Genomic DNA, 22,127 nt, shown 5'->3' with positions numbered 1-22,127 from the left:
AAAAAAAATCATATTTTAGTTCTACAAATCAAGTGTACCGCCACTTCTGCCGAGGCAAGCAACCAAACTAACCTTGCGTGTCTTTCATGTCTCAAAAGTTAGTGTTCGCTGCGGACTCACTAGAGGGCAGTGCAGGGCTGGAGGAAAACACAAAACAATTCAAGGTTTGTGTTATGATGCCTATCGCAGCGACCAGCTGACTCAGCAGAGCCTTGTGATTTTTAAAAAAAAAATTTAAAGTGGAATATTCCACTTAATTTTTGATATGGTGATTCCAGTGTTTTTATACTTAATGGTCTGTTTTTATATATAAACCACTTCCAGGTTCATATCCATAAGGACACTAGCAGCCACAAAAGGAAAAATGCAGATATTTGGGCATCATCTTCCTCCAAAAAACAAGGTACAAGCAACGGGCGAATTAATCTTGATACCAGTTTTGGTCACTTGCTGAGGAACAATAGTTTGTTTGTGTGTGTGTGTGTGTGTATTTAATGGAATTTATCCTTTAGTTTAACAGGTAAATCATGAATAAGAGTTTCTGTTTTGTTAACAGGGTGGTGGTGTGACCCAACATCTTGTAATTTAAGTGCTCACTGAAATGATTTTTCGGTGCTGTGGCTTTCTCCTGCAGTCCAAAAACATGCTGGTTAGGGAAAGTGGTTTGTAATAATTTTAAATTTTAACCCTAAAAAAAAAGTCTTTTTTTTTTTTTTTTAGTGTGCTTGCTAATCAGCATCCCATCTGCTTTTTCTGCCTCTTGTGAAAGGCTTTATTGGAATCGAGATCACGGACGAGGAGTGGTTGTTTTGCGGAGTACTGTAATGCTTTCACATGAATTAGTAAAGTGACAGTTTATCTTCTCTAGCAGCACGTCAGTGGGAATGGAAGCGAAGGTGACTGTGATGGCCTTCAGGCAGGGTGGTTGGGTGTCTGCCAGCTTCTCTACCATCTGCATCTTCCTCACCCGCAGGGAACATCCTGAGCTATTGGTGTTTCTGCCCGGGCTTCGGCATGCAGGAACTGGTGCGTCAGGGAGTGAGGTGCATCATCTTGACCAGTGGCACCCTGGCACCCCTCTCCTCCTTCACCTCCGAGATGCAGATGTGAGTTTCTACCTGGGATCCCGGCCACATTCCCATTCTAGCCCCGGAAGCCCGGTGGGTGAGAACTGATGAAGGTGCGGTGGCGAGTGGGTTAAAGAAGATAGGGCACCTGTTCCACCCACCGTAGCTTTCGAAGACCATTTTCTCCTGTCAATACCAAGCCATGCCTGTAGGTGGTGTCGTGGCCAGCATTAATGGTCTTGTTAACATCCAGTAGTGTAAAATGGCGAAAGATAAAGTTGAACCACTTATGTAACATTAGGCAAGCATGCCAGCAGTAAACCTGTGTCACCATTCAATACACACAAAGTTGCTTTATGCCACCCACACAAACACGAAGCAACGAGGCTTGACATTTCGCTGTCTTAGTGCAGTACAACAATAATTCCAACAATTAAATAACGTAGGTATGCTGGTATCCAGTTGGGCTTCAATGAGTCACTCATAGCTTAGTTTTTATGTGAAGGTTCTTAATTAGCATGGTGTCCACATTTTCCCATGTCCAGTCATGTCCAAATATAAACTTTTATAAACCCTGTCTGGGAATTTGTTTCCAAAGAATATTTCTGGAAATATTTATGAAGGAGCATTAGGGAAGGTCCTATTTTTTTCATGCTTTTTATGTATGGAGTAGAGAACAATGAGGGTGGTTGGTGGAACTGCACCTGCAGGCTGGGTGGTTCCATTCGTGCCCCTTGGCTCTGGGTGTGTTAGTGCTGGCTGCTTCCTGGAAACGGGTGTTTTGGAGTTTCCGGAAGGGCCCGTTGCTGCGTGGACATGCAGTGATCTGCCGTTTGGTTCCAGGTGTCCCTCTGCCCTCGACTTCCTGAGCAAATCTCCCATCTGGCCGTGAGCCTGTCCTGGATAAGCAGATATGAGAGGATGCATTTTAGAAAAATGCATCCTTAAGACCGAAACAAAAGGAAGTGGCCAATTGCCAAGCACAGCCAATTTAACAATGAGTTAGAAACGTTACGGGCCTTATAATAAAATCTCGGAAGGTTCTGAGAGTCGCCACCCGTCCTGTACTTTACTGATTGTCTCATTGTAAAATAAAATGCTCAGCCCCTATTTGAACCAAAATGGGCCACGATTTGTCCTGAATATTTGGATGACAGTTTTTTTTTTTTAGACCCCCTCCGCCCCCCATTACTGTGAAAAGCTGTACATCCTCGCCATACAAATGCAAATTGGTATTAGCGTCAATTTAAAGGTCAGTTATCAAGTTGTTCCTGGAAGTGAAGCTGAATTTGTATATCAAGTAGGGCACTACAGTCTTAAAATGCAAAAACGCACATTTGCCTTTAACATCAGAACCCAGTTGAGAGTCTCTGTAAACATGAGCGTGATAATGAACTGATGCTTATGGTCTATGTGTCCAGCCAGTTTCATCTCCTTCACATGTCGTAGTTACTGGCTTCAGTGACATTTCCAGTTTGAAATATTTACACATTTATCCAGCTAGATGTTTTACTGAAGGAGGCCAAGTTATGCACTTTGCTTAAATGTTGGAGTGCTTCCAACTTAAACCACTTTTAAATCTTAATATTCTATGTACCCACCCTTAACTAATCTCATTCGTTGTTCTGATATTTGCTTTTGTTTGTTTGCTGCCTTATGTATTAGTTTGCTTGCAAACTTATTTGCTTGCATGCTGGGGGTAATTACTTTTGTTTCTTTGTTTGCTTGCTAGCTTATCTGTTTGGCTGTTTATTTGCTTGCTAGCGTATGGCTTTGTTTGCTATACTGTGTTTAAAATTTTTGTTCATTTCTTGGCTAGCTTATTATTAATGTCTTTCTATATTCAACCCCCCCCCCCCCCCACCACAGCCGGTTTCCGGTGCGTCTGGAGAATCCTCACGTCATCCAGCAAGACCAGATCTTCGTGACTATAATTGAAAAGGGGCCCGATAGTGTGCAACTCACTTCAGCTTTTGACAGGCGGTAGGTGTGGGAGGTGACTCACCAGGCTGTGTTGAAATAGAGAAGTGCTGAGGCGTTCCATGCTGCGACATCACTATGAGTAGTGCGAAACTCTCATTTCAAGGGATTTATTGTTGCTTGTTGCCCACGTTCACACAAAACAAGGAACCCTATTAACCTCCAGATATTTTTGGAGTTAAACATCCATCCATCCATTTTCCAAACCGCTTATCCTACTGGGTCGCGGGGGGTCCGGAGCCTATCCCGGAAGCAATGGGCACGAGGCAGGGAACAACCCAGGATGGGGGGCCAGCCCATCACAGGGCACACTCACACACCAGTCACTCACACATGCACACCTACGGGCAATTTCAGTAACTCCAATTAGCCTCAGCATGTTTTTGGACTGTGGGGGGAAACAGGAGTACCCAGAGGGAGTTAAACGTGATTGTTAAAACGTGATTGTTAAAGATAGAACAATACAAACTCAAACTCGTTTATTAATAGCTAAAGCAATCAGTCCCATTGTTTTACATTTGCATATAGCTACCAGAAACCTCTGGTGATGGATTCGCTTAGATTTGATTTATTGATCCACAATTCAGGAAATACAGAATCAGAATCTTTATTATCACTGTACAAGTACAGCGAGATTGGGTGCATTCCTTTTCAGTGCAAAGCGATTTTATAAGGGAAGCAAAAGAGCACATAGAGGACAGATGAAAGTACATTTAGTACAGAACAGACACAGACAGGACATACTGTACAGCACACAGAATCTGAAAGCAAATTGATCTTGTAGATGTGTAAATAATTCGCTTATTAATGTATTTCATTTTTCGCAGGTTTGACCCAGGAAACATGGCATCTCTTGGTAACACAGTTGGTAAATGTTTAATCATAATAGAGTTTTTGGAGTGCAAGATAACAGTAGTTTAACGTTGGCACATTGATAACTGGTACATGGCTGAATTGTTTGTCGGTTTGTTTTTAAGTGAACCTTGCACGCGTCATTCCCCACGGCTTGCTGGTGTTCTTCCCCTCCTACCCAGTGATGGATAAGACCATTGAGTTCTGGCGGGTAAAAAACACCGTTGACACTCTGAAGATATTTACGTAAAAATTAACACAGATGTGGGTGCTTATCTCGAGCCTCATGAGCCTTTCGCCCTGATCTTAGGCCAATGGACACGCTGACAGAATAGAGAGCATTAAGCCGATGTTTGTGGAGCCCAAAGGCAAAGGAACCTTCACAGAGGTTGGACTGACCCAGCTCTTATCTTTCTGGATCATTCTCGCCTCTTTTCCATACGCTGAATTAATAGGCCAACAACTTACTGTACTAGGATTTTCTTTTATTTTAATTTATTGAAATTGAATGTAGCTTTCTCTGTTTCGGGTTGAGTGCACGGTGTGTTTTTCCCCTTTTGCGTAGATTATCGATGGTTACTACGACAAAGTGAATGACACCAAATCAAAGGGAGGCAGCTTCTTTGCTGTTTGCAGGGGGAAGGTGAGCTCATCTTGGCTCTGGGGATCCGTACCAGGTTGGGAGCCAGTCCACTGCTTTGTCCTCTGATCGGTTCAAGGCCCTGATTTGTGTCTCGGGTCATATTACTGTCTGTCTTGGCGGTTGGATTTGAATACAAGTGAAATTTTGCAAGCCAAAGCCCAGGAAGTGTTTCCCTCCCGCCAGGCCAGCGAGGGGCTTGACTTCGCAGACGCCTTCGCCCGGGGGGTCGTCATCACCGGCCTCCCCTTCCCTCCAAGGATGGATCCCAGGGTGATTCTGAAGATGCAATATCTGGATGAAATGTGCAAAAAAGGAACTAAATGTATGAAGGTAAGGGATAGGGGTGCTCCACCCCCCAAAAGTGTTCATCATCGCCATTATTATTATTATTCAGGTATTATTCAGTGTATCTTTAAAAAAATATAAACACAATGATCTTAAAATTAACATGTTTTTCCACTGGTGTTGCTTAGGTGTGTGTTAGTGATGAATATGTTTACTCTATAAAAATACAAATTCTGGAATTAATCCTGATTCGTAGTTGTAACGTGACTTCTGAAAATATGGGCAGATGTGAAGTTGCAAATCTGTAACTTTAAAAACACAAGTGTGCAAAACGTTTTTTTTTTTTTTTTTTTTTTTTTTTTTTTTTTTTTTTTTTTGTAAACACAAATTTACCTGCACAGGTATACGAAGCTAAAATACAAGTGCACAGATTTGTACGTCAATGGGATTGTTATAATAATCGCTCCATCATTATTAGGGGTTGACGCAGGAGCGCAGTTGCTGTTTTCTTAATACAATTGTTTTTATTATTATTACTTTCTTTCACGTAACGCAGTCACAGTTGATGTAATAAGTGTTTTATCTAATTTAAAACGGCAGTTAAATGTGCTTGGGTCCAACCAACGTGTGATCATGAGTTCTGCCCATGTTCCTCCGTGACACAGTGTCACGTTTCAGGGTTACTTTGCTGGTGACTGTTAGTTATCTTTCTCAGATCATAACATGGCAGTCTTCCAGCAGTGTGGCTTTCACAGCAGACGTGCCGTCCCATCATGCAGCTAAAATTGTGCAAGAGCTGTCTGGCAAAAAAAAAAAGGAAAGTGAAGAAGTATTTAGAATTATGACCCGGGCTGAGTCTGCTTTTGGAATTTATACCTTGGAATTATTATGACGGTTACTGGACTGAAGAATCAAAAGGAAACTACCCTCCCCCATCTGAATCTGGGAATCTGCTGCACAGATACTCCCCACTTAACAGCTCTCCCCACTTAACGACCTGCCTGTTTAATGACCTCCCACACTCCTGACCAGCTCTCCGACCAGTCGGTATTGTACGCTGTAAGAGAAATTAGGTCACAGAAATGGGAGCGCAGCATCTCGGCGTCGAGCAGCTCGTCTTGCATCACCCTTTCTCAGTCTCGTTCCCGCGGTCGCTGAGTAACACTACATTAGCGTATCTCCAAGACTACATACTTTGTCTATAAATTTGTATTGTCGAAGATCAGCGGCGAGCACGGACGTGGACGCAGGGGATAATTTTGTTGGCCAAATTGATTGATTAAATCTTTGAGATATGCAAATAAAAACAATTATCAAGTGGGGGTTTCCTTTAGCAGTGATGCAGTGTTTAGCACTGTTGCCTCACACCTCTGGGACCCAGGTTCGAGTCCCCGCCTGGGTCACATGTGTGCGGAGTTTGCATGTTCTCCCCATGTCGTCGTGGGGTTTCCTCCGGGTACTCCGGTTTCCCCCCACAGTCCAAAAACATGCTGAGGCTAATTGGACTTGCTAAATTGCCCGTAGGAGTGCATGTGTGAGTGAATGGTGTGTGAGTGTGCCCTGCGATGGGCTGGCCCCCCATCCTGCGTTGTTCTCTGCCTCGTGCCCATTGCTTCCGAGATGGGCTCCGGACCCCCCATGACCCAGTAGGATAAGCGGTTTGGAAAATGGATGGATGGTTTCCTTTAGCCCTTTTTCAGAATAAATAAAAATGATTACCTTCACATGTTGCATACGTTCAAGTAATGTATATTACAGCTAATTTATTCTGTTCTGTTCATTATGGTGTACAATACACTACTGTATAAACATTACTGTATGAACAATAAGCAGCTCCTTGCTTATTGACTAATTCGCTTAATGACCTGGTTGTAGGAGCCAGGAGTCCTGAGGTGAGGTGAGGAGTGTCTGTATCCGCATGCTCCTCCGTAAGCCAGCTGTTTCATTTCTGGCACTCGTACGCTGTAACTTGGTAAATTACTAGCTATTTTGTCCTTTGCTCAGTCGCTTCAAGACTTGCCCAGACGTACGGTAACAGAGGTAATTGCGTTATTCAAGCATCATGCCATGTATCAGAAGCTAAAAGTAGGGCTTCAAATTGTACGTTTCAAGCAGAGGCTGCATTGGACCGAATTGTCTGCATTGACTATATTTCCTCTCTTTCTTGCACTCCTTTTCGGAGACATAAAACTGCCTGAAATGTGCGGTATTTCTCTCTGGCCCTGTTCACACTTCGCATTAACGTGCGTCCTGGGTGATCCGATCATAAGCGGACAGCGCTAAGTACGCCCGTTCACACCTGGCGTTAACACGCGTTTCCGCATGTGTCTCAACTGACTGCTTGTAATTGGATTTCACTTTCCCACAACTTATTTAAATAAGCACATGAATCACTTTCGTATGCAGAAGAAGAAGAAATCAAAAGCTATCGCCAGGGTAACCAGTCCGCCTAAGATGTTTGTAATGAACGCCATAATTCTCAAAATGAAATAAATTCATAAATCACTATTTTAATAATCAATGTGTCCTTTTAATTAAAAAAAAATCCATGAAGTGTATTATATTTATTAATAATGTTAATTTTCTATGTATATCTCTAAATTGTATTTCGGAATAACTGTGATTTTTCATTCAACATTCGTTATTAAAAAATATTTCACATAATGCAAATGTGATTTCTATATTAGATTTAACTTTTCACGATCTAGACATGCATTTTTGTACACATCAACACAATACAAATGCACAGGTTAAAAAGGACTTTCAGTCCTTAGATTAATACCATTCTATTTAAGGGCAAAACGTTTGGTGTGTAATGCATTATTTTTTTTGCCTTATGATAATTTTTCGGCTTTTAATCATAATCAGCGCAGCTCAAAATTTGTGACAATTTCAACGAAGAGGTTAATTGTTTTGTTTGGTGAATTATGTCTCACTTGGAGCAAGTTAAGTAAAAGGAGTGAAGTTGTCAGGACTGGAGTAGAACTGAATTTCTGACAGAGTTCAATGGGATTGCCCAATATAAAACTATATAAACAATCACACTATTATATGTGACCCATGCTGGCAAAATGAGTCGGAATAAGGAAATTTTCAAAATGGAGTTATTGTTTTTAGATTCTCCTTTTTAAAACCTTCAAAATTATTTATGGTTTGTTGTAATCGGACAAAAAATGACCGAGTTACATGTGTTAGAAGTCGGCAAAGTTGGAGAAGTCAATTTTGAGAAAAATCCGTTTAAAGTTTTCTGAATGTTCCAAATCAAAACACAACAACAACCCTAACCCTTAAGGTGCTTGTAACAACACAAAAATTACAACGTTACAACGGCCGGCTAGCGACAAGCCACTTTTGTTTACATGAACAGGGCTTTATGAAATCGAGTTCTAGTGGTTGAGTGATTTCATTGGAAATTCTATGCAAATTTTTAGAAAGTAGGCGAGCCTCACTGCACGGTGATACCAAACAATCGGTGGGGGGGGTTCCCAGTCATGCCTCGAGTGGGTGGAGAAAAACACGGCTTTTCTACGAAAATTTAAGATAAAGCACTAATTTCTGAAGTCAAAGCCCGTACAAAACATTCAAATTTTACAGTATTTTGATTTTTGGGATCGATAGATGCTGACTTAATGGACCCATTTTTGGGAAAATCTCAATTTCGACCAAAATTTACTTTCTTTGACGTTTTTGACTCTAGCTCATAATTAGCCTATGCACATTCAGAGTCATTTTTCCAGCACGGGTCACATATTTCTCTATAAACATATATTATCTAGGCCTTTGAACGCCCATTCTTACCTACAGGCTTTAATTTTGTGTTTGTGCAATTTTTACCGGAACATTTCACAGTAATAAAGCTTTGACATAAATAGGGAAACTTCATCAAAGTGCGGATTAAATATATGATTTGTGCAAATTTCAAAACCTCTTTGGTCTCAGAAAAGTATGTTTAAGAACTTTGCTGAAAATCATAGCGAAGGTATGGATGGTAGAAGGGGCTGGCTGACATTTTACCGGAGATCCATTAGTACCACTGTTCACCTGACCTCAAGGGTGCTTTGATGCTGAGACTTGTTGTCCTTGAACTTTTGGCATAACCTTTGTATTCTGTTTTGTGAATTGTCAAGTTTTTTTTCCACTTTTTTATATTTTTACAGGAATGAAAAATAATACAAACGTACAAAAACGTGAAAAAACGTAGTTTCTAGTAAATACTCAAACTTTTTGGGCTGGAAATGATCTGTTTGTTTTTGTCTGCCTGTCCATTGTGTCTGTCTGTCTCAGACTCTGTCTGTCTCAGACTCTTTGTCTGTCTATCTGTTCATTGTGTCTGTCTGTCTGTCTCAGACTCTTTGTCTGTCTATCTGTTCATTGTGTCTGTCTGTCTGTCTGTCTCAGACTCAGACAGACACAGAGTCTGAGACAGACAGACAGACACAATGAACAGATAGACAGACACAATCTGTTCATTGTGTCTGTCTGTCTGTCTCAGGCTCTGTGTGTCTGTCTATCAGACCGTCTGTGTGTTTCTTTGTTTGTTCCTCTCTATACATCTGTCAGTTAAAAAAATATACACACTGTATATATATTGAATAAAAATATACACACAGTACCACTGGCCAGCAACAGTGGTGGCTTTATATTAGCTATCTTGGAGTTTATTTTAAAGTCCTATTTTGCTGCTCTGTGTGTGTGTGTGTGTGTGTGTAGTATTTGTCAGGGCAGGAATGGTATCGGCAGCAGGCTTCCCGGGCTGTGAACCAGGCGATTGGCAGGGTCATACGCCACCGGGACGACTACGGCGCCATCTTCCTGTGTGACCATAGGTACTTCCACCGTCTATAGCGAGCCACTGTACTTAACCCAAGTGACCAGCTTATACTGGAACAGTGATGGAAAACTACAGAATAAATGACTGGTGAGAAAACAGTCCCAGTTGGCATCATTTAGGTGGTTTCAGCCCATGCTTTACAAGTCCTGGATTGTGTCCCTGTAACAGCCTACTTTATATGTGAAGGTTTACCATATCGGCATTTAGCGATCTTAACGAGCATGCCATAGATAAACTGCTTCTGTAAATGTTTTGCCGAGTCAAACTAACTGAGGAATTGTAATTTCTTTGAGGTTCAAGAGCAGTGACGCAAGGGCCCAGCTGCCGTCCTGGGTCCGGCCGTACGTCCGCATAAACGACACCTTCGGGAATATTGTTCGTGATGTGGCTCAGTTCTTCAGGGTTGCTCAGAAGCTTGTAGGTAGCCCTGTCAAGTTCAATTACTGTCACAGAGGAAATGACTGCTTTTTCTGTGGCCAGTGGGCTGTATGAGGAAGAAGGAAAACAATAACTGCTCTGAGAAGACACTGGGGTTTAGTAACAGCCACAACCCATCCTTCCTACTACGTTTTTATGTATGACAACAGTAGTCCACAGTACTCCTGGAATCTGAGTTTCAAAATATTCAGTTGTAGTATGAACCACTAGAGTAATATAGCAGTTATGTATCATGCCAAGGGTGTTTGTAGGGCCCGTTGTAACCCCCCCCCTCCCCCCCCCCCCCAAATAGAATTACTCTGTGTGAATGGTGTTTTCTTATTCATTTTCATTAAAATCAGACCCCCCTCAGTCCCCCTTTCCATAAATCACATCATGCTCTTAGAGTGTAAGAGAACAAATTATGAAATATACCAAAATTGAAATAACTGGCATACATCTTTAACTAGAGTAGTAATTTCAGTTTCTGAAATGACGGACGTTTCAATAAATATATTACTTTGATACTGATTTTATATTGATTGAATTTATGTATTTTGTCTTATTTGATAAAGAGCTTAAAAGTTCACAGCTTATGCCACGAGATTATGTTGCGTTCATGTTATTTATTGGTGTTAAACAGAGGCCCCCCATACCGAAGAACCTTCCGGCGACTGGCCACGGAGCAGTGTTCTCTGGGGCCCCCCCGGGCCCGGTTCCGCCGTCCTCCCCTGCTCTTAGCAGCAGCCTGCAGAAGGCCAAGGCGCTGGACTCTCATGTGCCAAGTCTCAAGAAGAGACGCTTGAGTGAGTGCGCCCTTTGTCACGGTTAGCGGCACCGGAGCGTCATCAAAAACACCGATGCCGTCATTCTGCATGTGTGACCAGAACAGCTCACTGTGTCCCGCTCAGAGGCCTATTTATTTCTTTTGGGTGGGGTCCGTGTTCCAGGGTTGATTGGGTAATTTCGGGGAAGGCAGAGTCATTTAGGACAAATAATTATTGCATTGACAGTTTCATTATTTACGTATAAATAATCTGTTGTATATTTTATGTATTGTTTTTTTCAGTATTCAGCCATGAATATTGATAACTTATTTGGAGTACAGACTCCACACGCCCTCTTCTCCTTGTGGTTCACAATGAATTCAGGCTGCCCGTGTTTATCCGTGTTCATGTGGTCTGGCAGATGAGGCTGAGACAGGGGAGGGAGCTGCCAGGCTCTGTGTCCAGTACGAGGCCGAAATGCAGGCCGGCAGGAGACGCCCTGTCGGCCTCCTGGATGCTCTGGATAGCAACGATAGGAGGGCCGTAGGAGAGGAAGAGCACCTGGTCGGAGAGGAGAGAGTAAGAAACCTGGTGCTGTAGACTGCATATGCGGAATGCCGTTTCAGAGAAATGGAGAGGGCTTTCAGTTTGTTAGTCACTTGGGAAACAAAGGTATTTTATAGGGCTGCTTTGTTCTACAGGCTAGCAGACTTGATAGTCTTGTAATGCCTATTTCTAGTTAAAAAATGTATAACCTGTGGATTTTCCCAAAAGACGAGAGATTCCTGTAATTCTGTGCTTGAACTGGGGCTTATCACGTTCCTGTAAGTGCACGTGCTGCAAAAGCCCAGCAGGAAAGACATTAGGGGGGTTTATGTTCCTTCCCTTTGTCAGAAAAGGAACTGCACTTTACCGTAAGCTGAGCATTATCGCTGCATTTCTGGCAAAGCGCAGCATATAATCTACATTTCCTTTATTACAAAATGTCTTTTATTGAGTGTAAAACCAGTCAAGCAAATCGATTGATTGAATAGCGAGTGTATAGTGAACTTGTGCCTGAGGCAGTCTACGTCTGTTCTGTGCTTTGTTTCTGTTCACTGACTTAGACTGTAATCGATGCCACACGTTCCCATTGCTAACAGCAGCAGCTTCTGTCTGACTCCGTGTTTCCAAGGTGAGCCGTTCCTCCACGCTCTCCCTCCAGCATGACAAACGACTGGAGGACGAGTTACGAAGAGGGAAGCGGAAGATCAAAGTGGTGTACGAGCAGGTGGGAACTGTGTACAAAACCACCCTCGGAGGGGAATTCTTTGCTGTGGAAATGTAAATATATCCTGACGTGAATGCAGATGGCTCCCTTAGCAAAACTTTCCACCCCGTGATTTAGCAAGACATATTTAGTCTATGTTGTATCGTACCATTAATTAGAGTAAATGTGCACTTTAGACTAAATTGCGGCGTTCCTCTTCAAATACAAGTGAGGTCATTCCAGTTCCTTTCAACCTACCTCAGCAGCTCTTAACAGCTTGATCAGCGTAATGGATAAGTTGTGACTCTTGCTATACCAAGATATGAAAATACCAACCAAGCGTATTGTTCTATACCTCTGACCTAAAATCTGTACTTGACTATCCAGATCATCCAGTTTCCATCTAAGGCATTTAAGATATTTTCGCTCGTACGTCGTCATCATACAGCACTCATAGCTACGGTTTACAATAGCAGCTGTTTGGCCCAGTGGGTAAGTTTGATTTCACAGGGTTAATAATCCAATCCCGAAAATCTGAAAAGGATTCTTCAGAAATTCTGGGGTGACAGTAATCTTTTAAAGGAAGTGAAGCCAAGTCCGCCCTTGCGGAATTCCTCAACCTCATTTCCTTCTCATTCTTTTTCGTCTGTCTTCAGTTATCTTCTCTCTCTTCCTGTCTCTGTCTAAAACCACATACTGTTTCCGTCTAAGTTATGACATTGACCTCAGCTTCTTTTTGGTTCAGTGAAGTTTCCTTAATTGAAGGCATCCCTTGTTTGTCACAAAGACATAACTTCTCATCCTCATACTGTCAGTCAACAGTCACAGCAAAACCACCTATATCTACAATGAGTCACAGGGTTATTCAGCAGTTTTGTCGTCTTAGGTTTTTGTCATTACATATTTTGTCAACCAGCATTACACTGCTATTTTTTGCTAACCCCCGTTTGGTTGAGTGAAAAACTATATGGATCATTGACATCCAAACATCTTTTTGTGACTGTACACCCTTACCTGTGTTTCCTGCTGCCTCTCGTGTTGTCATACCCACCGACAGTCATATTTTACTACACAGTTTGAGTTTGGGGTGAGGACTTTTCTCTAGGGCAGACAGCAGGACTCTTGACATGGATGCAGTCACTGCTGGCTTGTGACTCGGTGTCCTGGTTGGCCAAGCTACCTTGCTATGTGCTACGTTTTTTCTGGGGTCAGATACTGTCTGTCCTCTACTTTCTTAAAAATGTACGCCGCTTTGGATAAAAGTGTCTGCTACATATATAAAATCCAAAAATTGTGTAAAATGTTAAAATGCTTGGCAGAAACACCTGCATTATATTATTAATGTGTTCTGCTCTTTCAATTAGCCGTTGATAATTAATAGATTAATCTATGTTTAAGTACCGAAGAGTGTTAATTCCCAGAACTGTCAATCTGAAGTACTCATACGTGTTGGATTATTATTTCTGTTATATTAAGAGCATGTCATTCACAGTATTTAAGTTTTTGGGTTCATTTTTGGTCCATGGGCATGTGGATAAAGTGTTACGAGGTTTGTATGATGATAGAATCTGTGAGTTTTACTGATGAATGTGATCAATTCTAGGCATAATTTTGATTAATTACATTTTTAAAAAGATACCCTTTTCCTCGCATTTTGTGAGAATGTATTATGTAAAATGTCAAGACCAGGGAATAGAAGATTCTTAGATGGATGGATGTACCATCCATCCATCCATCCATTTTCCAACCCGCTTATCCTTCTGGGTCGCGGGGGGTCCAGAGCCTATTCCAGAAACTATGGGCTCTGGGTGAGAAACAACCCAGGATGGGGGACCAGCCCATCGCAGGGCTCACTCACACACCATTCACTCACACACCATTCACTCACACACCATTCACTCACACACCATTCACTCACACATACACACCTATGGGCAATTTTGTAACTCTGATTAGCCTCAACATGTCTTTGGACTGTGTGGGGAAACCGAAGTGTATTATGTGATCCATAAAAATTTCTGAATGTGCAGTCCCAGGACAAAGGACAAAGCATCTCTGGGTCATTCGTGAGTCATGTATAATTTGGAGGGTATTGTGGTTCGATTTATATTTTAATCTCCCTTCGTATTTGTTTTTAAGGAAACGGCTCTACATCTGACTGCGTCCTGTGAAAGCAGGGCTGACAAAGCACGATCCTTTTTAGGCGTTATAAAGAACACTTTGAGTCAGCTGAATTTCCAGCGAGTCATGGAAGCTCTTCAGAAGTACAAGAAGACTGACGATTTGCAGGGATTACTGACTGACATTGTGGATGTTTTTGCCAAAGACTCAAACACACACAACTTGCTCCGAGGTATGGATAATGATGATTCAGACTTACAGTTCAGTGTGGTCAGCATCCTGTCATTTTGATACTGGCAGTGCAGTGTGTAACCACCCTACCGCAAAATTACTATTTCGGCTTCATGATACTGTGGTTTGTTTTCTGCTCAGATTTCTACCAGTTTATACGGCCTCACCATAAAAAAGGGTTTGATGTGGCATGTCTGAAGCTGACAGGCACTGGCTGTGGATACAAACCTGAACACTCTCTGGCCAAGGAGGAGAGAGACAAGTTAATGTCTCGATCAGGTGATTTTATTTATTTTTCTTTTCTTTTTAGGAAGTATCTGTTTTGTACTGATTCAGGGTGTTATGTGGATGCTGTCATTGTTTAAGGCAGGGGTGGCCAATCTTATCCGCAAAGGGCCGGTGTGTATGCAGGTTTTCGGGATAACCTTTAGGTCAGCTGTTCAAACCCAGGTGTGAGGACTCTTCAGCCAATCAGTCCTCTAATTAGTGACCTAATTAGGGAGTTGTAGCGAAAAGCCGCATATACACCGGCCCTTTGCGGATTGGCCACCCCTGATTTAAGGTTAAGGAGCGGTGACTTGTTTTTATTACTTTTTCCCCTACTTGACCTGCTTGTGTGCTTTGTATGTCTAAAGCCGTGATGACTGAGCCGGATGTTCGTGCCACTTGCTCCACTGATCCCAGCTCAGCTTGTGACCAACTGAATGCTGTCAGCCAGCTTAACAGAGGAGGATCCCATCTAACCACAAGGGGTCTGAGCAAAGGTGGGCACAGTGCCGGCAATGAGTTCAGAGCTGAGGGGAAATACCGAAGTGAGAAAAATTTAATAATAGAAAATCTTCCCGCGAGAGAGATTTATGATATTTCTCAGAATGCCCTAAAAACGTATGTTATTGCACTTTGACATGTTTTTCACTCTGGGTTTTTGGTTCTGTCCCAGTAAACGCCCTAGAAGGTCAACCTGGATGTGTAGAACAAGCTCCATGTCAGTCTTCCCAGAAGAGAAACTTCTATTCTGCCTTCCTGTCTGATGTGAAAAAGGCCATTGGAGTCGAAAAATCCAATCAGTTGTTTTCGGCACTGCAGACGTATAAAAACACAGACAACTATGAAAATATGGTTTCCACAGTAGTGAGTCTATTAACTGAGAAAAGTGAAGACTTTAGTCTTCTTAAAAGTAAGTTGCAAATAATATACTATATTTCTTACCCTACTATGGCAGCCAACCCAATATCATTGGGTTATAATTGACATACTAAAATCAACTCGCCCTTAATTTTGCAGCTTTCGCCATGTTTGTCCGGCCCCATCACAAACGGCAGTTCCTGGAGCTGCTTAAAGACCTGTCAGGTACCGCGATACCCGAAGATGTCAAGGCAGATCCTGCCATTACTGTTGAAGGTAAAATAAAATGTAGACCTCGTTTATTCTTTGACCTCAACGTCAATCTGCAAATGTTCCATACTGGTACGAAGTTACTTTAAAGTGTTCCAGTCTGTTCTCCCTTCCAGAGGAGCAGGGTGATTTCAGTTATATATTTTTTCGTTGCGCATATTTGGCTATTGCGCCTCTAACAAAATAATTTATTCTCTGTTCACAGCTGCTAATTCGACTCAAGTGAGAGCACAGAGCAAGATATCCTCCTTCTTCTCTTGCAGTCAGAGAAAGTAGGCTACCAGACCATTTTCACACAATTACTATTTCAGATGCAGTGTCTTATTGTTGGAAGACACTGGCTACCTCGTCTCGCATGGTGCCGATGATGTACTGGTCCTGAAATAATCTTTTGTCAGAATGGACTGCTGTGGCAAGACCCATCAAACCATAATTATACAGTTTGCGTTATACGTCTGGGACCCCTGACAAGGTCATTGTGCATTCAGAAGCCAAGTGCCTTTCTGACAATGTAAAGGATTCGCAAAGGGGAGTATGAGCATGCCAGGTTTTTTTTTTTTAATCAAGCTTTGAAAATGTAAAAATAAAGAATGTCTGTTATAATATTCATATTTTGTGTTTAATTCGGAGACGTAACAGAAGATATGCACAGAGCTGAATACATTCATAGTAATGTAATGCAGTCCATCTGTCCTCTAACCACTTAACCTGATCAGAATTGTAAAGGAGCCTGGACTCTACCTGATATGGAATAGGGCAAAAGACCGCGGTACACCATGGATGGGAATGCAGTCCGTCACAGGGCAGACATGCACTCAGCCAGGCTGCACGTGATTGGACAGTGCGAGGATGCACGATCCGAGCAGGCGTGGAGTTTGATCATGTGTCAAAATGAAGTTATGTATATCCTGATTTGAATAGCAGCATGCACAGAAGGATATTATAGCTCCCAATTATTAATTTCTCCTCTGCCAAGCCGTTTTAACATTTAATAGCTAGACTGGACATCAACTGCAGATTAATTCTAATTGTAGATATCTGAAATGGCATTTACCCTAGTCGTAATATGAATTGTCGGTACATGTAATGGCATTTTTACTTGTCACAATGTATTTTTGGATATTCCAAATTACATTGCAGATATTTGGAAGGTTTTTTTTTCTTCATTCTGGATATCTGAAATGTAAATGTGGATATTTGAAATAGAAAGCGCAGCAGACATGACTGGCAAAAAAAGGACGTGGCGGGGCTCAAAATATTAAGTAGTTTTTTGGACGGTAGTTCACCGTCCACTCAGGTAGCGCTTCTCTTATGAATATTAATGAGCTTTTTCTAACCAGTCAGTGAAAAGAATTCATGTGCGGGGAAACCCGGGCGCATGGTAACCTTACACTTAACTCTCGTTTTACAATGCACACATGACCAACACAATATTCATGTATACAAATCCTTTCCAAAAAAGTTACAAAACACTAAGGTAAAGTTTGTTAAACTTACAGCAAACGACGCGAACCACTTGTCAAACAAAAAGAAAGCGGCTCAGTGCCAGTTGACGTCACTCGTAACCAGCGTTACATTTTTAAAGTAAATATTTGTACGAGCCTAGCAGACACTTTTCGATGATACTCAATGGTCCCCTATATTGAAACTTGGTGCATTTTCTTGTGATTGACACTCCAGTGTAACTTGCAGCACTGGCTCATGCGGATTGAAGTGCAAAACCCGGACAAACCGCAGACTTTTGACAAACCGCCCACACTGCCGGACAGGGGCCCAAAAGTAGACTCGGGGAAGTCGGGGAAACCCGGACTTATGGTGACCCTATCTTAAATAGAATTTTGACAAAAAAAATAATTAAGTTTTAGATATCTTCAAATTTAATGTGTAATAGTGAGAATGTAAATATTTTAATTCCCATTCTCAAAACTGAGAATGCAATTTTGACTAGGTGAAATTGTATTACGTATATCTGAAATGTAATTACAGATATGAGTGTAATTTGATGTTAAAACGGTCTGCCGTAGTCTGCCGTAGATGTGTAACAAAATCTATTCGAATTGGAAATTATGTCCAAGTATGTACGATACGGTTGCATTGATTAAAAACCTCTAATACACATCAAATGACGAGCCAAATACATGGTAACTGTGGTTTTTAAAGTGAAAAAATGAGATGTCTGGGGAAAATGAAGATGAAACATTTTCAGTTTTTAACTGCAGTACCCATCAATGTACATTAAATTCATCTGAACCGTATTCACTTTATGTCAGCAGATACCGAGACAGTTAAACTTCTAAAGAGACTATCTAGAATTATCTAGATGATTTCGATTTTTTTGGGAATAATAATAATTGTAACACATACTATTACTATGTTGTTGTTAATGATAATCTCTTGTGAGAGGATGAGTGGAGTAGGGGGTGGAGGATGAGTGACTCATAGCAGTAAGATATAAAGCGCAGTTAGCGCGCAGAACCGTATACCTGCGCCCAGCAGCGATAGTGACATAATGGTCACGGTAAGTGGAATTTTATGTAATTTCGAGCCAGCAAATTTACGGTCTTCTTTACTCATTCATGTACGATTTTATTTTTTGTTTAATTATTCGCGTAATCTGGATTTTTTAAAAGGAAACTTAATCCAGTTAAACTGCGCGCTTCATAGCAAATCGCAATATGCCTCACGTTAACATTACATTTTTCTGCTATCCCCCCCCCCCTCTTTTTCACAGTTAATAGTGAAATTCCTTCTGTCGGTTTTTCTGACAAGCGGCGTTAGTCTGCAAGCTGCATACTTTTACAAGTGGACGGATGACGTGACGGGAGAGCCCGTCACGTGCAGGCGGTGTCCCCCTGGGACGTACTTACTGAAGCACTGCAGCCGCTCTGCCAGCACTCAGTGTGCGGCGTGTCCGGATATGCACTACACGGAGTACTGGAACTACGTGGAGCGCTGTCTCTACTGCGGCGTCTTCTGTACGGAGGACCAGTACGAGAAAGTTAAATGCGGCCCAAAACAAAACAGAGTGTGTGAATGCAAAGATGGATTTCACTCGAGTAGTGGGTTTTGTGAGAAGCACCGTGTTTGTCCTGCTGGAGAGGGAGTAATAGAAAATGGTAAGTGATAAAAAAAGATTCTACATATTTCGCTTCCAGTGTTTCATTTGCTTGTTTGTTTGAACAGGGGAAATCGGGACAGTTTGTGTGCATAAAAAAAATGTTTTAATTTCTACTCCAGCATAAGACGCGATGTAATATCATGAAAAACAAATATTGTTGTTTGCTAACATTACATTGCTTTGGGGAAGGCACTGTGCAGAAGGACGTGAGGTGTGCACCATGCTCAGAAGGCACCTTCTCCTCAAAGCCCTCCAGCACAGAGAGCTGTCAGATGCACTCTAAATGCAAATCAGGGGAGACCTCTATTCCAGGAAACTCCAAGCATGACACTTTCTGTACTACCTGTAATATTTCCACGGATGGCACTGTCCAAGGTGAGGCTCCTATCTACAAAACGAGACTCGTAACGTATAAGCAAGAATGCTGTGGCAAATAGAGTTCGGACAGTCAATCTGTTCTTCCCCAGACAGGGCAGTTTGCGACAAAGCTGTCATTGACTACCTGAGCCTGCAGATTCTCCCAGCAAAGAAGCTCTTCAGACTGAAGAAGGATGCTAGGAAGATCTTGGATGAAAGCACAAACAACATGTCTTTGACAGAGCTGCTCGTCTTAATCCAGAATAAGTACCATGACTATAAATTTGTAAATATCGTGCAGGAACTTCTGAAAAAAGCAAAGCTTAACACTTTGGAACACAAAGTTATGAGATGGTTTTCAGATGAGAATAAAAGGGAATGGCTGACACTTGAATGGATGCATAGACTCTACATTGACTAGACTTTTGTTGCCAGTCAGCTCTTCTCCAGAAGAGATTAATTTCAAACATTATCAATAGCCAATTATTATTATCACCCCAGTTGTGGGGGGATAGTCATTCCATACCTCTGTAGTTGTGTATCTGAATATGGGTCTAGCATTGTGTGTGTATGTGTGTATGTATGTGTGTGTAGTTATCAGAACGGACATGTTTACATTGCTTAAGCATTATGTGAAATTGTCAGCATAACTGCGCATTAATTATAATTGAAGAGAAAATTTCCATAAGTCCCTTAGTCAGTTTTAGCTGTTTATGAGATGAGATAACAAATGACCTGAAGTCAGGATTTCTCATATGTTATGGTTAAGTCCACAGAAGTTTCCTCAAACTTAGGTATCCCATAGACTGAGTGAGTTGTGGAAATTTGCTTTTGAATTAGAATTAGAATCTAGTAGTGTCATCGTCATTTAACCAGATTTAAATATTTTCTTTTGAAACATTTATTCAGAGCTTAATTTATTCATCTTGTTATATTTTTATATGTTTGTACAAAAATATTGAACATACCTTCTGATATATTGTCACATCAAGACAAAGTTTGATAAAAATGCACCCCTGTATTTGAAAACTGTTGATTTTTTCAGACAATATAAAATGAACAGCATGAAAACCTTGTCTAATAAGCCTTATTTCCTTCTCATTTATAAACTGCACATGTTAATCGAACGGTACCATATAAAACATTTGGTATAGATTCAGATACAAGCAACCATGAGGAAATGGGGAAAGAGGGCCTAAAAGAGGAAAATCCATTAGCGGTGACCAGTTTCTGTAACCTCATCTGCTAATAATGGCAAATAAGCCCCAAAACTAACTATAGAGCCCCAAGGTGTTCATGCGAATTACACACTAATACCCATTCTGCCATTTTGTTCATTCTTATCAGCTTAGAATGGTGTTACACATAGGAAGAGGCTTAATTGCTAGTACTGTAACAACTGTACACCTGCACCAAACAGAAATAGTGAATCTTTTCTGGGGGGGGAGGGGGGTTTGGATCCGTCTTCAGCCTCTGCAGTGGTTTGCCTGTTCCCTCTATGTTTCCACCTTTTCCTCCCAGAGTGAAAGTTGAGTAAATATTGGCCTGATTTGTATTTTTTTTTAATAATAACTGACATTTGCTTTAGAAGTGTGTTACACTCCAGGGACATTTAATCTGTGTGCAAAACCAAACCTCAACTGGGATTTTCAGTTTCACAATAAAACCAATGCATGCTGTACAGTCGTCCTTAAAAATCTCTCAGGATGGGTCTATGCAGTCTTAAAGTTGCATGTTTATCGTTTTGTTTTATTATATGTATTGAATATTCTGCATTTAGGTAATCTTTGCTCTGATGATGTTGCTGTTGAAACGCGCGAACGTTTTGCCCAGGGGCCCACACAACCCATAATCCGTCCCTGCTACATACAATAAAATTTAATCCAGTTTAAGGTAAGCCATTTTATGAAAAATTATGGAAGTACATTCGATGGGCCTTAACTATGTATAACCGGTAAGGTGCAGGTTTGGCAGATGGTCGAAAGCCCTTTATTACTTTAATAGTGTAGTACGTCAGTAGTTTAACATGTTTGACTCGAAGCATATAGAGCATGCGTGACTCACATATACAGTTGACTTAGATGCATAACTCCTGTTAAGTCGAGATCACAAGTTAATTTTCTCATGATCTCGAGATAACTTTCAAAATGTAGAGATCACAAGAGAAGTATGTCAAGTAAGTCTTCCATTTATCTCCATTCCACTGTTGACCTTTGATAACTATAAAACCTCATCGTTCTGATTTTGCTTCTGGCCAAGCGTCTATATACTGTTGCAGTAAATATTATGCAACAGGGAATTTCATAGTAGATTGTAAAGGTCATGGAATATTCCGTAAGTAAACAAATATCCTACCATCGCACTCAGTGCTTGTCTTTTCCACCCTTCTTACATCCATACTAAGAAAACCACTGTAGATCCAAGATTATCCATCCTAGTCATTCCAGTCATAGGTTTATGACTATCACTTGAGCAATAGACATGAATGACTTCTAGTCAGGTCTTGTTAGGTTAACAAGTAAGCTTTTTTTTCAATTCAAATTCAAATGCGAGAAAGGAATACAACCTAACTACAAAGGGTGAGAGCAATAACATTGCTGAAAGGTTAGGATAATTACAATCACCAAGAAGAACGGAATCAGTTGGGTGGGAAAAACTACAGTAGAATAGATTAGTATCACATATTTAAATACTGATATGGATGATATTACCTTTTCAATAGCTAATGGAATTGCGAGTTATGCCTCACACCCACCTTCTTCCTACTTCTAAAAGACGTGGAATGTATTCTGAAGGTACCAGCATGTTAGATGT

General features: G+C 41.3%; 2 protein-coding genes across 2 annotated transcripts in view; both read left to right on the top strand.

Moving 5' to 3' along the window:
- The window catches only part of rtel1 (regulator of telomere elongation helicase 1), a 28,819-nt gene extending 12,374 nt beyond the window's left edge, over positions 1 to 16,445 (top strand). The window contains exons 14-33 of the mRNA XM_049017991.1: positions 99 to 164; positions 325 to 403; positions 974 to 1,106; positions 2,937 to 3,050; positions 3,875 to 3,915; positions 4,025 to 4,110; positions 4,210 to 4,287; positions 4,465 to 4,542; positions 4,726 to 4,872; positions 9,538 to 9,653; positions 9,952 to 10,075; positions 10,719 to 10,881; positions 11,264 to 11,421; positions 12,017 to 12,112; positions 14,231 to 14,444; positions 14,585 to 14,722; positions 15,079 to 15,207; positions 15,384 to 15,620; positions 15,728 to 15,844; positions 16,044 to 16,445. Coding sequence (XP_048873948.1) covers positions 99 to 164; positions 325 to 403; positions 974 to 1,106; positions 2,937 to 3,050; positions 3,875 to 3,915; positions 4,025 to 4,110; positions 4,210 to 4,287; positions 4,465 to 4,542; positions 4,726 to 4,872; positions 9,538 to 9,653; positions 9,952 to 10,075; positions 10,719 to 10,881; positions 11,264 to 11,421; positions 12,017 to 12,112; positions 14,231 to 14,444; positions 14,585 to 14,722; positions 15,079 to 15,207; positions 15,384 to 15,620; positions 15,728 to 15,844; positions 16,044 to 16,114 — 2,385 coding nt within the window. The 3' untranslated portion in view covers positions 16,115 to 16,445. The remainder of the gene's footprint in view (positions 1 to 98; positions 165 to 324; positions 404 to 973; positions 1,107 to 2,936; positions 3,051 to 3,874; positions 3,916 to 4,024; positions 4,111 to 4,209; positions 4,288 to 4,464; positions 4,543 to 4,725; positions 4,873 to 9,537; positions 9,654 to 9,951; positions 10,076 to 10,718; positions 10,882 to 11,263; positions 11,422 to 12,016; positions 12,113 to 14,230; positions 14,445 to 14,584; positions 14,723 to 15,078; positions 15,208 to 15,383; positions 15,621 to 15,727; positions 15,845 to 16,043) is intronic.
- Positions 16,446 to 18,286: 1,841 nt separating this feature from the next.
- On the top strand, positions 18,287 to 20,384 carry LOC125745302 (tumor necrosis factor receptor superfamily member 6B-like). Its single transcript, XM_049018001.1, has 4 exons — positions 18,287 to 18,356; positions 18,570 to 18,954; positions 19,146 to 19,331; positions 19,424 to 20,384. Exons 1-4 carry the CDS (start codon positions 18,348 to 18,350, stop codon positions 19,732 to 19,734), a joined length of 891 nt encoding a protein of 296 aa, XP_048873958.1. The 5' UTR covers positions 18,287 to 18,347; the 3' UTR covers positions 19,735 to 20,384.
- Positions 20,385 to 22,127: the final 1,743 nt, after the last annotated feature.

This window comes from Brienomyrus brachyistius, chromosome 6, assembly GCF_023856365.1.
Source record: "Brienomyrus brachyistius isolate T26 chromosome 6, BBRACH_0.4, whole genome shotgun sequence".
In the NCBI taxonomy this organism is placed as follows: domain Eukaryota; kingdom Metazoa; phylum Chordata; class Actinopteri; order Osteoglossiformes; family Mormyridae; genus Brienomyrus; species Brienomyrus brachyistius.
The sequence above is the reverse complement of the archived record's forward strand: the minus strand, read 5'-3'. Positions and strand labels throughout refer to the sequence as shown.